General features: G+C 43.7%; 1 protein-coding gene across 1 annotated transcript in view; it reads right to left on the minus strand.

Annotated features, from left to right (window-relative positions):
* The window catches only part of LOC140846981 (zinc finger protein 541-like), a 50983-nt gene that overhangs the window by 8218 nt on the left and 26286 nt on the right, over positions 1-16479 (minus strand). The window contains 8 exon segments of the mRNA XM_073225598.1: positions 1025-1125; positions 1500-1642; positions 2231-2294; positions 14246-14299; positions 14302-14551; positions 15456-15852; positions 15905-16030; positions 16300-16358. Of these exon segments, the coding sequence (XP_073081699.1) occupies positions 1025-1125; positions 1500-1642; positions 2231-2294; positions 14246-14299; positions 14302-14551; positions 15456-15852; positions 15905-16030; positions 16300-16358 (1194 nt within the window).

The raw sequence follows: 16479 nt of genomic DNA on the forward strand, positions 1-16479 counted from the left end.
GCAAACTGCATGTGGACGTACCGGCTCTGTCACTACTCATACTGAGTGCAGCTGGGGTTTTTCTAATAGTAGGGTTTTCTTGACGAATGAAGCAGTGTGCAGATTTACTCTTGTGCCAGCTCCTTCCTTCGTGAAGGACTGGCATTTGTAGGAGCCCTGGCTGTGCCAGTTTATTTTCTTCATAGAACTAATCACTAACAACTTTTAAAAACAGATTTCCCTTTGACTGTCCTAAAATTAAAATGCAAGCCCCATGGAGAAGGATTTTGTCTCACTCAACAGTGTCAACCCGATTGGGACTGGCCACGGAACCTGCAGGGCCCAGTGCAAAATGAAATTGCAGGCTTTTTGAAAATTTGTTAATTTCAAAAATGGTGGAAGCAGAGCATTAGACCAAGGGGGGCCCCAAAGCCAGCCCTGCCCCAGGGCCACAACACTCATGAGGGAAACACACATGTGCTGGTTACTCTGCTGAGCACCCACTATGTGGCAGCCACTGCCTTGCAACTTGAAGAAAAGTACAGTTGCCAATACTGACTCCTGGGGCCCTACCTTGGGTGACATGACCCCCCTTTCCGCTACTCAGAGTTGGAATTTTTACTTTCTAAACTTCAGGATTGTGAAGTGGGTCCTTGGAGGAAGCAGATATTTTTGTTGCATCAGGGGTTTTCGTACTTGGGATTTTAATCAAAAAGGTAAAGCTCCATCGATAAACCAGGTCAGTGCAGGACCTGAGTCAGTCTACTCGGCTCCACTCCCCCTGCCCCTGCGATCTCGGAGGAACCTGGTGCTCTGCTGCTGCCCCAGGTAAATAACTGACTAACTGGGCCCCATCTGCACATTTGCCCTACAACTGACAACAACATCAACCCCACAGCCACTGGGGAGAAGGATGGGTGGTCTTTCCTTAGTTTTCATGAGCCACAAAGCCCGCAGAGGGCACATTACATGCACCAGATCCCCAGCCTCAGGAGAGCAGGGGCTTCCCAGGGACCCGCCAAGCCCGCCCCTGCCTCCAGCTCACCGGGACATCGCCCTGGGCCTCGTGCAGGCAGTGCAGAGCGAGTTCCAGGTTGGTGCCCCCTCCTGGCATTGCGCTGGTGGCCATCTTGCAGAGCTCAGTCACTGTGCACAGCAAACGTCCCCAGAAGAGTGTGAGAGAGGGAGACACAGGGAGTCAGTGAATGCCGGGAGGAGACGTCCCCAAAAGCACAGAGAGGGGCTCCTTGTCCCTGTCTCCCTCACAGCTCCCTGAAAAGCAGGCAAAGGGAAGGACAGGGAGGAAGGGCAGAAACACTGCTCCTGGCACCTGCTCAGGATGGCCTGGCTGGTTACTGCATGAGGAGAATGGGGGGTGGGAGGAGACGTCCTGGTCCCACAGCCTGCTACCCCACCCAGGGATACTGCTTCTTGGTCCAGGTGAGAACTGGAAGGAGGAACACCTTAGAGATGAGGGAAGGAGGGGTACCCTTGGGAATTTGGCCCCATGTTTCAGCCACCTCTATCCTGCGTTTCTGGATTGCCCATCACATCGTCCGATGGCTTCCAGACCAGAGAAGCTCCTTGTTCACCGGTCTCGGCTGGGGGGCGCTCCTGGAGCTCTGGGATCTCGGCCTGAAACTCGTGTCCTATCCTGATGTGTCTGAAATGAGGCCACACACGAGACATACACATGTGACGAAGATGGGAAATAAGACGGAGATGTGTGACATGCCCTGCTCTCAGGCAACAACCCTGCTCTGTCGAAACCTCTATCATCTCCCAGATGCATCTGGGGAGTATTTGTAACCCCTGACAGACATGGACAAGTGTTCTAGATACCGTCCAGCTACACCCCCCTTCCTCCAATTTTCTTTATCACCAGGCTTATGGCCTCAGACTCTTGGGGTCCAGGACAGGGGAGGTGTATGCTAATGCCTGGCATGCTTCTACATCCATGGCCACATCCCTCTAGTCACATTCCATGGATACTCAAGTCTCACACGTGCCATCACCAATTTTACCTAGAACCTCAGGGGCCTGGGCACTTGTTGCAGTGTGCCCAAATATGGGCTGCCCAGATAGAAGGAATATTGGAGGACCTTCCCACATACACCCAGAGAAATCTACCACTTCTCTCCCACAGAGAAGCTAACCCCCTTGTGAGGAAGGACCTCTGGGGGAACACAAGGAGGGTAAAAATATCCCCAATTTGGAAGAACCCCCAGGTTCTAAGTCTGTTCCAACTCACGGTCTAATGCTGGGCTTGTTGTCATCCTCGATTGCACAGATGCCAGAAGAGTCATCCACTTGATCTAGAAAACATGCAACAGAAAGCTTCAAGAACACTGACTGGAAGTGACGCAGGGGCCCCTTCTGTCTGCCTTTGTAGAGCAGCTGAAAGTAGGGTTTCTCAGCTTGCAAGGTTGGGAGGTGTAGCCAGAGACACAGGGAGTCCATCTCCTCCCAGCTCTCATGCCTAAAGAACTAAAGGAAGGTACAATGAAAAAAGCTCATCAAAGAGAGAATACTATTAAGAGGTAGAAATTGTGTTTTTATTAAAGAACCAATGGAAATCTTGGAGTTAAGAACAATAACCAAAATGTAGGTTTGAGCTGGCAGAAGTAACCAGCAGCCAACTTAAAGCTAGATCCATGGAGATTATGGATTTTGAAGAACACAGAGAAAAATAAATGAATGAAGGACAACAAAGAGCCTCAGAGAAATGTGGGGCATCAATAAGTGCAGCAACACGTGTAATGGAAATATGAGGAGTAGAGAAAGGAACAGAAAAATATTTAAAGTATTTAATGGCAGAAAATAGCCAAAATGTGATTAAACAACAATACACACATCCAAGAAACCCTATAATCTCCAAGTAGCATAAACACAAAGAGCTCTCCATCTGGGTATATCATAGGCAAAATACTGAAAGCCAAAGATAAAGATCTTGAAAGCAAAAAGAGAAAAATAACGTGATATACATGCACACTATAGTAAGATTAACAGCTGACTTTTCATCGGACATGATAGCAGTTGGAAGGCAGTGGGACAACATGATCTCATTGCTGGAAGTAAAAACTCAACCAAGAATCTTACCTCCAGCAAATTACCTTTCAAAAATGAAGGTGAAGAAAGACATCCTTAGGTAAATAAAAACTGAGGAAACTTGTTGCTAGCAGACATGTCTTACAAGGAACATTAAAGGGAGAGAATTATTCAGCCATGAAAAGAAATGAAGTTCTGATATACACAACATGGGTGAAACCCTAAGTTTTCACGCTAACTGGAAGAAAACACAAAGAAGCACACATTGTATGATTCCCACTTATATGAAATGTCCAGAAGAGCAAAGCCTACAGGACAGAAAGTAGATTCGTGGTTACCTATGGCTGGGGAATGGGTTGGGAGGGGAGGGACAAGAGTGACTGCTGAGTACAGGGCTCCCTTGGGACATGATGAAAATATCAGAAAGTTGGCAAAGCTCTGAGAATATACCAACCACCACTGTATTGTGTATTTTAAGGGGATGAATTGTATGACATGTGAATTACACCTCCACAATAAAAAAAATACTACAGGAAGTTCTTCAGACTGAAAGAGAAAATGACATGAGATAGTAATCTGAATCCAAACAAAAAAAAAAACACTGGTAAATGTACTTATATAGGTAATTATTAAAGTCAGTGTAATTGCATATTTTTTCTTTTCTCAATTGACCTAAAAAGTAATTGCATAAAACACTACTGTTGTCCGGCCTGTAATTTATAAACATATATATGACAACAATAGCACAACAAAGGGGAGATGCATTGGAGTAAAGAAATAGCCCTCCATACAGTAACTCAAATCCACAGGAATAAATGAAGAGATGAGAAATAGTTACTAAAAATGTTATATAACAAACTGTATAAATAATGCTTGCATTCCCTTATTCTCTCAGTTTTTGTTACATAAAACAAAATTGTATAAGAATTGATGCATTTCTGGGTTTATACACACACACACTCACATACACATACACATACATATATAAAGTACATATATAAATAACTAGAGCCAGAGGGTCAGGAGAAATAGAGCTGCATAGGAGTAATGTTCCATATTTCACTGCAAGTGACGGGAAGGACAGGGAGGAAGGGGAGAAACCCTGCTCCTGGCACCTGCTCAGGATGGCCTGGCCGATTACTGCATGAGGAGAATGGGGGCGGGAGGAGACGTCCTGGTCCCACAGCCGGCCACCACACCCAGGGATACTGCTTCCCGATCCAGGTGAGAACTGGGAGGACAAACTTCTTGGAGATGAGGAAAGGGGGGTTCCCTTGGGAATTTGGCCCCCATGTCTCAGCCACCTCTATCCTGTGTTTCTGGATGGCTCATCACATCGTCTGATGGCTTCCAGACCAGAGAGGCTCCATGTTCAACGGTCTCGGCTGGAGGGCGCTCCTGGAGCTCCGGGATCTCGGCCTGAAACTTCTTTCCTATCCTGATGCGCCTGAAATGAGGCCACACACGAGACATACACATGTGACTAAGATGGGAAATAAGACAGAGGTGTGTGACGTGCCCTGCTCTCAGGCCACAGCCCTGCTCTGTGGAAGCCTCTGTCATCTCCCAGATGAATCTGCTGAGTATTCGTCACCCCGGACACACATGGACAAGTGTTCTAGATACTGTCCAGCTACACACCCTTCCTCCAATTTTCTTTTATCACCAGGCTTCTCCCTCAGGTACTCCTCTAGGGGTCCAGGACAGGGGAGGTGTATGCTGATGCCTGGCATGCTTCTACATCCATGGCCACATCCCTCTAGTCACATTCCATGGATACTCAAGCCTCACATGTGCCATCACCAATTCTACCTATAACCCCAGGGTCCTAGGCATTTGTCCCCGCGGGCCCAAATATGGGAAGCCCAGATAGAAGGAATATTGGTTGAACTTCCCACATACACCCAGAGAAATCTACCACTTCTCTCCCAGAGAGAAGCTAACACCCCTAGGAGGAAGGAGCTCTGGGGGAACACAAGGAGGGTAAAAATATCCCCACTATGGTAGGACCCCCAGGTTCCAAGTCTGCTCTAACTCACATTCGAATGCGGGGCTTGGTGTCATCCTTGATAACATGGCTGCCAGAAGAGTCATCCACTTGATCTAGAAAACATGAAACAGAAAGCTTCAGGAATACTGAGTGGAAGGGATGCAGGGTCCCCTTCTACCTGCTTTTGTAGAGCAGCTGAAAGTAGGGTTTCCAAGCTTGCAAGGTTGGGAGCTCCCTCAGAACACTAACAATAGAACTACCGTATGATCCAGCAGCCACACGTGTCAGTATTTACCCAAAAGGTTGGAAATCAGGCTCTCAAAGAGACACCTGCACTCCCATGTACACTGCAACGTGATTTCCAATAGCTAAGATGTGGAAACAACCAAGATGCCCAATGACATATGAATGGGTAAAAAATGTGTGGTTTATACATACAATGGAACCCTACTTAGCATTGAAAAAAGGAAATTTTGCAATATGCAACAACATGGATGAATCCCTTGAGAACATTAAATGAAATAAGCCAGTCACAGAAAGAGAAATACTACATGAATGCACTTAACATGTAGTATCTAAAACAGTCAAATCCATATAACCAAAGGGTGGAATGGTGGTGGCCAGGGTTTGCGTCCCAGGAAATGGGGAGTTACTAACCAAGGAATGTAAAGTCTCGGTTAAGCAAGATGAATAAACTCTAGAGATCTGCTGTACAGCACTCCCAACAATACTATATTGAACACTTAAAAGATTTGTTAGAGGATAGGTCTTATGTTCACTCTTCCTGTCACAACAAAAATTGTTCAAAAGATCATGTGGAAGAGGACTAGGACTTCTGAAAATACAAAGAGTAAAGCAACAAATTAACAGGTAAAAATTATTTTAAAAGCAATTAAAGTCTCTAGAAGTTATCCTAAAGGTATCCAGCATTTTAAGACATATTCATTCAGGACAACTGAGTAAATGTGGGTAACAATAGTGAGTTTGCGGCATCTGAGCCATGACTTGTTCCCTTACCTACCAACCCCATGCACTGTGTATCAGGAGCTCTACTTGGAGTGCTCTACTCCAGGGAGGTGCAGCCAGGGACATAGGGGGTCCCTCTCCTCCCAGTTCTCAAGTCTAAAGAGCTAAAGGAAGGTACAATGAAAAATGCTCATCATAGAGAAAATACTATTCAGAGGTAGAAATCTTTTTTTTCCAGAATCAAATGGAAATCTTGGAGTTAAGAACAATAACCAAAATGTAGATTTGAGCTGGCAGAAGTAACCAGCAGCCAACTTAAAGCTAGATCCATGGAGATTATGGATTTTGAAGAACACAGAGAAAAATAAATGAATGAAGGACAACAAAGAGCCTCAGAGAAATGTGGGGCATCAATAAGTGCAGCAACACGTGTAATGGAAATATGAGGAGTAGAGAAAGGAACAGAAAAATATTTAAAGTATTTAATGGCAGAAAATAGCCAAAATGTGATTAAAAAACAATACATACATCCAAGAAACTCTATAAACTCCAAGTAGCATAAACACAGAGACGTCTCCATCTGGGCACATCATAGACAAAATACTGAAAGCCAAAGATAAAGATCTTGAAAGCAAAGAGAAAAATAATGTGATATACATGCACACTATAGTAAGATTAACAGCTGACTTTTCATCGGACATGATAGCAGTTGGAAGGCAGTGGGACAACATGATCTCATTGCTGGAAGTAAAAACTCAACCAAGAATCTTATCTCCAGCAAATTACCTTTCAAAAATGAAGGTGAAGAAAGACATCCTTAGGTAAATAAAAACTGAGGAAACTTGTTGCTAGCAGACATGTCTTACAAGGAACATTAAAGGGAGAGAATTATCCAGCCATGAAAAAAAATGAAGTTCTGATATACACAACATGGGTGAAACCCTAAGTTTTCATGCTAACTGGAAGAAAACACAAAGAAGCACACATTATATGATTCCCACTTATATGAAATGTCCAGAAGAGCCGTGCCTACAGGACAGAAAGTACATTCATGGTTACCTACAGCTGGGGACAGGGTGGGGACGGGAGGGACAAGAGTGACTACTGAGTACAGGGCTCCCTTGGGCATGATGAAAATATCCGAAAATTGATGGTAGCAACGATAGCACACACAGGTCTGTGAAATACCAACTACCACTGTATACTTTATTTTAAGGGGATGAATTGTAGGACATGTGAATTACACCTCCACAATGAAAATAAATATTACAGGAAGTTCTTCAGACTGAAAGACAAAATGACATGATAGTAATCTGAATCCAAACAAACAAAAAACACTGGTAAATGTACTTATATAGGTAATTATTAAAGTCAGTGTAATTGCATATTTTTTCTTTTCTCAATTGACCTAAAAAGTAATTGCATAAAAACTACTGTTATAGGCCTGTAATTTATAAACATATATATATATATATATATATATAAACATACATATATATATATATATATATATATATATATATATATATATATATATATATATAAACATATATATATGACAACAACAGCACAACAAAAGGGAGATGCATTGGAGTAAAGAAATAGCCCTCCATACAGTAACTCAAATTCACAGGTATAAATGAAGAGATGAGAAATGGTAACGAAAAATGTTATATAACAAACTGTATAAATAATGCTTGCATTCCCTTATTCTCTCACTTTTTGTTACATAAAACAAGATTGTATAATGTAAGAATTGATGTATTGCGGGGTTTATATACACACACACTCATATACACATACATATATAAAGTACATATACGAATAATTAGAGTAAGAGGGTTCGGAGAAATAGAGCTGTATAGTAGAAATGTTTCCGTATTTCACGTTAAGTGACGGGAAGGACAGTGAGGAAGGGCAGAAACCCTGCTCCTGGCACCTGCTCAGGATGACCTGGCCGATTACTGCATGAGGAGAATGGGGGGCGGGAGGAGACGTCCTGGTCCCACAGCCTGCTACCACACCCAGCGATACTGCTTCATGGTCCAGGTGAGAACTGGGAGGAGGAACTCCTTGGAGATGAGGGAAGGGGGGGTACCCTTGGGAATTTGGCCCCCATGTCTCAGCCACCTCTATCCTGTGTTTCTGGATGGCCCATCACATCGTCCGATGGCTTCCAGACCAGAGAAGCTCCATGTTCAACGGTCTCGGCCGGAGGGCGCTCCTGGAGCTCTGGGATCTCGACCTGAAACTTCTTTCCTATCCTGATGCGTCTGAAATGAGGCCACACACGAGACATACACATGTGACTAAGATGGGAAATAAGATGGAGATGTGTGATGTGCCCTGCTCTCAGGCCACAGCCCTGCTCTGTGGAAACCTCTGTCATCTCCCAGATGCATCTGCTGAGTATTCGTCACCCCGGACAGACATGGATAAGTGTTCTAGATACTGTCCAGCTACACCCCCTTCCTCCAGTTTTCTTTATCACCAGGTTTCTCCCTCAGGTACCCCTCTAGGGGTCCAGGACAGGGGAGGTGTATGCTGATGCCTGGCATGCTTCTACATCCATGGCCACATCCCTCTACTCACATTCCATGGATACTCAAGCCTCACATGTGCCATCATCAATTCTACCTAAAACCCCAGGGCCCTGGGCATTTGTCCCCGTGGGCTCAACTATGGGATGCTCAGAAAGAAGGAATATTGGAGGAACTACCCACATACACCCAGAGAAATCTACCACTTCTCTCCCAGAGAGGAAGGAGCTCTGGGGGAACACAAGGAGGGTAAAAATATCCCCACTTTGGTAGGACCCCCAGGTTCCAAGTCTGCTCTAACTCACATTCGAATGCGGGGCTTGGTGTCATCCTTGATAACATGGCTGCCAGAAGAGTCATCCACATGATCTAGAAAACATGCAACAGAAAGCTTCAAGAACACTTAGTGGAAGGGATGCAGGGTCCCCTTCTACCTGCTTTTGTAGAGCAGCTGAAAGTAGGGTTTCCAAGCTTGCAAGGTCGGGAGCTCCCTCAGAACACTAACAATAGAACTACCATATGACCCAGCAGCCACACTTGTCGGTATTGAAACAAAAGGATGGAAATCAGGCTCTCAAAGAGACACCTGCAATCCCACGTTCACTGCAACATGATTCGCAATACCTAAGATGTGGAAACAACCAAGATGACCATCGACATATGAATGCCTAAAGAATATGTGGTTTATACATACAATGGAATCCTACTTAGCATTGAAAAAAGGAAATTTTGCAATATGCAACAACATGGATGAACCTCTTTAGAATATTAAATGAAATAAGCCAGTCACAGAAAGAGAAATACTGCATGACTGCACTTAACATGTAGTATGTAAAATAGTCAAATCCATATAACCAAAGGGTGGAATGGTGGTGGCCAGGGTTAGGGTCGTCGGAAATGGGTAATTACTAACCAAGGAATGTAAAGTATCAGTTTAGCAAGATGAATGAACTCTAGAGATCTGATGTACAGCACTGCCAACAGTACTACATTGAACACTTAAAAGATTTGTTAGAGTGTAGGTCTATGTTCACTCTTCTGGTCACAACAAAACTTGTTAAAAACATCATGTGGAAGAGGACTAGGACTTCTGAAAATACAAAGAGTAAAGCAACAAATTAAGAGGTAAAAATTATTTTAAAAGCAGTTAAAGTCTTTAGAAGTTATCCTAAAGGTATCCAGCATTTTAAGACATATTCATTCAGGACAATTGAGTAAATGTGGGTAAGAATAGTGAGTTTGCGGCATCTGAGCCATGACTTGTTCCCTTACCTACCAACCCCATGCACTGTGTATCAGGAGCTCTACTTGGAGTGCTCTACTCAAGGGAGGTGCAGCCAGGGACACAGGGGGTCCCTCTCCTCCCAGCTCTCAAGCCTAAAGAGCTAAAGGAAGGTATAATGAAAAATGCTCATCACAGAGAAAATACTATTCAGAGGTAGAAATTGCTTTTTTTTTCAGAATCAAATGGAAATCTTGGAGTTAAGAACAATAACCAAAATGTAGATTTGAGCTGGCAGAAGTAACCAGCAGCCAACTTAAAGCTAGATCCATGGAGATTATGGATTTTGAAGAACACAGAGAAAAATAAATGAATGAAGGAAAATGAAGAGCCTCAGAGAAATGTGGGGCATCAATAAGTGCAGCAACACGTGTAATGGGAATACAAGGAGGAGTGGAGAAAGGAACAGAAAAATATTTAAAGTATTTAATGGCGGAAAATGTGCAAAATGTGATGAAAAAACAATACATACATCCAAGAAACTCTATAAACTCCAAGTAGCATAAACACAAAGAGCTCTTCATCTGGGCACATCCTAGGCAAAATACTGAAAGACAATGAGAAAGACCTTGAAATCAAAAAGAGTAAAATGACATGATATAGATGTACACCCCAGTAAGATTAACAGCTGACTTCTCATTGAAAATGATAGCAGTTGGAAGGCAGTGGGACAACATCATCTCATTGCTGGAAGTAAAAACTGTCAACCAAGAATCTTATATCCAGTAAATTACCTTTCAAAAATGAAGGTGAAAAAAGACATCCTTAGGTCAATAAAAACCAAGGAAACTTGTTGCTAGCAGACCTGTCTTATAAGGAATATTAAAGGTAGAGAATTATTCAGCCATGCATGAAAGGAAATGAAGTTCTGATATACACAACATGGATGAAACCCTAAGTTTTTATGCTAACTGAAAGAAGATACAAAGAAGCACACATCGTATGATTTCCACTTATATGAAATGTCCACAAGAGCCGAGCCTACAGGACAGAACGTAGATTCGTGGTTACCTACGGCTGGGGACCGGGTCGGGAGGGGAAGGACAAGAGTGACTGCTGAGTACAGGGCTTCTTTGGGACATGATGAAAATATCTGGAAATTGATGGTAGCAACAGTTGCACAGCTCTGAGAATGTACCAACCACCGATGTATTGTGTACTTTAAAGGGATGAATTGTATGACATGTGAATTACACCTCCACAATGAAAATAAATACTACAGGAAGTTTCAGACTGAAAGAAAAAAAATACATTAGATAGTAACCTGAATCCAAACAAATACAAAACACTGGTAAATCTACTTATGTAGGTAATTATAAAAGGCAGTATCATTGCATATTTTTTCTTTTCTTGACTGTTAAAGTAAGTGCATGAAACATTAGTGTTATAGGCCTGTAATTTATAAACATATATATGACAACAACAGCACAACAGAGGGGAGATGCATTGGAGTAGAGAAATAACACTCCATACCGTAACTCCAATCCACAGAAATAAATAAATGAAGAGATGAGAAACGGTAACTAAAAATGTTACATAAGAAATTGTATAAATGATGCTTGCTTTCCTTTATTCTCTCAGTTTTTGTTACATAATACAAAATAGTATAATGTAAGACCTAAACAATGTATTGCTGGATTTATATGTATATATACACACACATACAGAAAATGAAATATATATATAAAGTATTTATATACATAATAAGAGAAAAAGGGTCAGGAGAAATAGAGCTGTATAGGAGTAATGTTTCTATATTTCACTGTAAGTTATTATACATCTGAACAGATTCTGATAACGTTAAGATGTAGTTTTAAGTCCTAGAGCAACCACTAAGGAATGACTAAGAAAAAAAATGAAAAACTAAAGGAATTAAAAGGTTACAGTAGAAAACACTTAATACAAAAGAAAGCCAGAAGAGAGGAACAGAAGGAGAAAAAGGCAAGGTACATACAATCAAAAGCATAATGGCAAATGTGAACCTCCCTATAACAATGTAACATTAAGTGACACTGGATTGAATAAACCAATTAAAATGCAGAGTTCGTCAGATTAGATAAAAAAATGTATGATCCAACTAATATAATCTATAGAAGACATGGTTTATTTAAAAAAAAACACAAGCAGGTTGAAAATACAAGTACAGAAAATATATACCAAGTAAACAACCATAAAAGAGGCAGAATGGTACTAATGTTAGGCTAATTAGGCTTTAAAAAAAACTAGAGATAATGATAAAATTATTGCAGTGATGATAAAGAACATTGTAGTCACTTCATGGAAAAAACAATCACACCATCAGGAAGATATGACAATTATAAGCATATATGCACCTAAAAACATAGTCCAAAAATACATGAAGCAGAAACTGACACAATTGAGTATGAAATAAACAATTCAAAACAATAGTTGGAGATTTCAGTACTTGCAGTAATGGATAGGACAACCACACAGAATAAAACAAGACAGAAACATTTTTGGTGCATTCCACCCAACATCAGTAGAATATATTCTTAAGCGCATATGGGATATTCTTCAGGACAGAACATATTCTAGCCATAAAACATGTCTCAATACATTTAAAAGGAACAACTTAATACAAAGCATGTTCTCTGACTACAATACAATTACATTATAAATCAATAAAAGGAGACAATTTGGAAAATTCACAAATATGTGGAAATAAAACAACACACTCCTCAATAATCTGTGTATTTAAGAAGAAATCAAAAGAGAAATTAGGGAATACTTTGAGATAAATGGAAAGAAGAATATAACATACTAAAACTTAGGGAATGTGGCTAAAGCAATGTTCTGAGGGAACGTATAGTTGTAACTGTATTAAAAACTAAGAAAAATCTAAAATCACTATGGTCAGTTGATTTTCCACAAAGGTGCCAGACCAGCTCAATGGGGGGAAGAATAATCTCTTTAACAAACAGTGCTGGAACAACTGATATCCACATGCTAAGGAATGAATTTAGACTCCGACCTCACATAATATATAAAAGTTAACTTAAAATCGATCAAAGACCTAAATGTAAGAGCTAAAATTATAAAACTCTTTGAAGAGAAAGGAGTAAAAGTCAGCATAATTGCATATTTCTTCTCTTTTCTTAACTGACTTAAAAGAAGCAATTGTGACTTTTAGTCAGGCAAAACTGCAGATACAACACCAAAAGCACAAGTGACAAAAAATAAAAACTCTTGTACCGCAAATACCATAAATAAAATGAAAAGATAAGACATGAAACAGGAGAGAATTTCCAAATCATGTATCTCATAAGGGGCTTGCATCCACAATATGTAAGGAGCTCTTACAACTCTGTAATACAAAGATAATAACTCAATTTTAAAAAGGGGCAAAGGATCTAAACAGACATTTCTTCTGAGAAAATACACAAATGGACAATAAGCACATCGGAAGATATCAACATCATTACCATAGGAGAAATGCACATGAAAACCACAATAAGATATTTTATGCCCACTAGGAGAGTTATAATTTATAAAGAATCACTAACAAGGATGTGGAAAATTGGAACTTGCATGCAATGTGTATCGAAATTTATTCCCATGGCTCAGCCATTTTGGAAAACAGTCTGGCATTAAACCATTAAACATAGTTACCCTATGACCCAGCAATTCCACTCCTAGGCATAAACTCAAGAGAAATGAAAGCCTTTGTCCAACAAAAACTTGTATGTGAATGTTCATAACAGCATTATTCATGATAATTAAAAGATGGAAACAGCCCAAATACTCATCAGGTATAAATGGTTAAATTTTGTGTATCCACACAATGGAATATTATTCAGCCATAAAAAGGATTGAAGCACTGTATATGCTGTAACATGGATGAACTTTGAAAACATATGCTAAATGAACAAACTAAACGCCAAATGTCACATACTGTATGATTCCAATTACATGCAATGTCCAGAGTAGGTGCGTCCATGATGATTAGAGATGATCAGTGGTTGCCCAGGGCTGGGGAGATGGGGGCTGTGAGGGCTGTGTGACTGCAAATGTACAGTGCTGCTTCTGGGGTGATGAAATTGCTCTAAAATTACATGGTGCGATGGATGCACAAGTCTATGAATTTACTAAAAAACACTGTATTTTAAATGGGTGATTCATATGGTATGTGAATTATGTACCAATAAAACTGCTAACAAAATTATTCAAGAGGACGGGCAGAAGGGTGGTCAGGCTACATGGCCTCCATATTTTCCTTCTGCCTGTAAAATTCTCAGCACCTAGAAGGCTGCTGGTTCCACATCGTCCTGGGATACCTCTGAGCAGCCATGGGACCCCCAGGACAGACACAGCCGAAGGCCAGAGAGAACCCCTGGATCAAATGCTACATGTCGAGTTGCATCTGCCCATAGCAGGCCTGCCGTGTGATGGTCAGAGATGACAGGCCTGAGCCTCACTCACCAAGCTTGCTGCCGATGACTCTGTCAGAATCATCCTGAGTGGACATGGAACAGTGTTTAAATACAGCCCAGACCCCTCCCGGATGGGGCTCAGCACCAGGGGCGGCATATCGGGAGAGCACTGGAACAATCCCTGCAGGGAGTGGTCCACCAGGAGCACCGGAGACCACAGGCAGCGCTGGTGGCCTCCTTCGGGGCCCGGCTCCCCAAAGGCAGAAGGAGCGGGAGGCAGGAACGATGACTTGGGCCGCAGGCACTTTCTCTGCTTTCTGGGCTGGCTACTCTCCTCCCCGTCTCTGTCTTGTCCCTGGAGAAGAGAATTCAAAGCCACAGGGGGTGACTTGAGGCCACGTGTGCACAGTTCAGTCTTCAAGGGGGCGTGCGTATAGGCAAGGGCACTGCCCATGGAGCCAGAGGGAAATGTAACAGCCAATACCCCTGTCCGAGCCGGCCTCAGCAAGGGAGCCGAGCGGGGCCACCACGCCTGAACCAGACCCCAGACTCTCGGCATGGACGTGTGATGCGGGAAGCTTCCTCATGTGCCCACGCCCCCAGGGAGAGGCCCTGATACAAAGGGTTTCGGAGATGTATGAGGCCAGCGTCAACTTGTTAAAATGACCGGCACTTAGAGACGGGGCCGGAGATACAGCGCAGCAGCACCACAAGATGAAAAATGACTGCAGCTCCATGAGATGGACAAGGGGATCTATGCACCCTGTCGCCCGGCCTGGAGGGGGCTTCTCCAAGTGGGACCCTCCAGTGCAGGCTGCAATGGCTGATCCCGTGAACGTACATCTTTTACCCAACTCCACACAATCTCCCCTCTTTCTACCAGTCTTACTGCTCCTCATCCTCCAGGTCTCAGCTCTAACCCCCTCCAGAAAGTCCTACTTGACCTCCTCAGGCAGGGTCTCTGGGGTCCCCTCAGTCCCTCTGCTCCCCCTCCCAGCCCAGCCCAGTTGAGACCTGTCTGGCATGGGTCCATCTACTCGCCTGGACTGGCAGCCCCAGGACGCCAGGCTGGGGCTGTCCCTGTCACCATGGTGTCCTCAGCACTGCCCCCACAGGGCCGGCATGGAAGGTGGATGAATGAACGCGCAAGACAAGCTGTTCTGGAGAGATTTTTTGTGGCGCTTGGTTTGGGCTCTGCCCATGGCTTCCACTGGCAGGTTGTTCAGGAAGCAGTGGGAAGTGGACCGACCAGTACCCACCTTGGCTATGCTCCCCGGGGTCTGGCTCACTGGGCCCACAGGCTCCGATGCAGGAGTCCCCAGAGGAGCTGTGCTCATGCCGTCGAGGGTTTCCAGGCTCCTGGGGGGCTCTGTGCCTCCACCTCCGGCCTCAGCGCCTGTCTCAGAGGCTTGAAAAACTCCATGCCGGACACCCAAACACCGACAGAGAAGAGATGGTAGCCTACGAGGAACCATAGGCAGGCGGCAGAGGGGACGCTCCAGGATCAAGCGCCAGCCCGTCCCCTGGAGCAGCGCAGCCAGACTCCTGGTCCCTGCCCAGGCTTCCCCAGGAGGACGCCTCCATCCTGAGACAATGACACCCAGCCACTGACTCCCTCCCCCAAAGCCTGTGAGCGCCCTGCGAACACAGAACCTACTGCACGCGCACCTTCACCTGTTGGTCCTGCTTCCTTCGAGGTGACAGCCACTTGTCGCTGTGAAAACAAATATGGCTGGTCAGCCCTTTCTCTGTATAAAACATCTGGCTGCAATTCTTGCAGACATGCGTGCTCCTTGGCTCTGCCCAGTCTGCAGGGCCTCCATTTTGCTGGTTACTGTGGACAGACACGGCAGGAGGGAAGAACGGGGGAAGGGGACTCCACCCGTTTTTTTTCTTTTTTTGCTTTCAAGTCTGATCCACTGACAACTCTCGATGAATCCCCAGAAATTCAGACGATACCCCCTTCCTTCATGGCCTGGCGGGCACCTCTTCAGGGATGAAGCTTTCAGAGCTCACTCGCCCAAGGCCAGCACATAAAAGCCCCCAGAGGACTCCCGAGGGGTTGAGCCCTCAGGCCCGGCAGGGAGGGGCTTCTGAACTTACCATCCACCTGCCGTGCTCTCCTCGTTCACTGGATCGGGGAGCCGGTAGGTATTTCCATCCTGAAGATGAAAATACATTTGAGCCAACATATAAAAAATGAGGCATATGCAAGAACTAAAACTACAAAGTGCCAAGAAGAAAACACAGGTGTGACTCCGTGACCTTGGATTAGGCCATGCT

This window comes from Manis javanica, chromosome 17 (assembly GCF_040802235.1).
Source record: "Manis javanica isolate MJ-LG chromosome 17, MJ_LKY, whole genome shotgun sequence".
In the NCBI taxonomy this organism is placed as follows: Eukaryota; Metazoa; Chordata; class Mammalia; order Pholidota; family Manidae; genus Manis; species Manis javanica.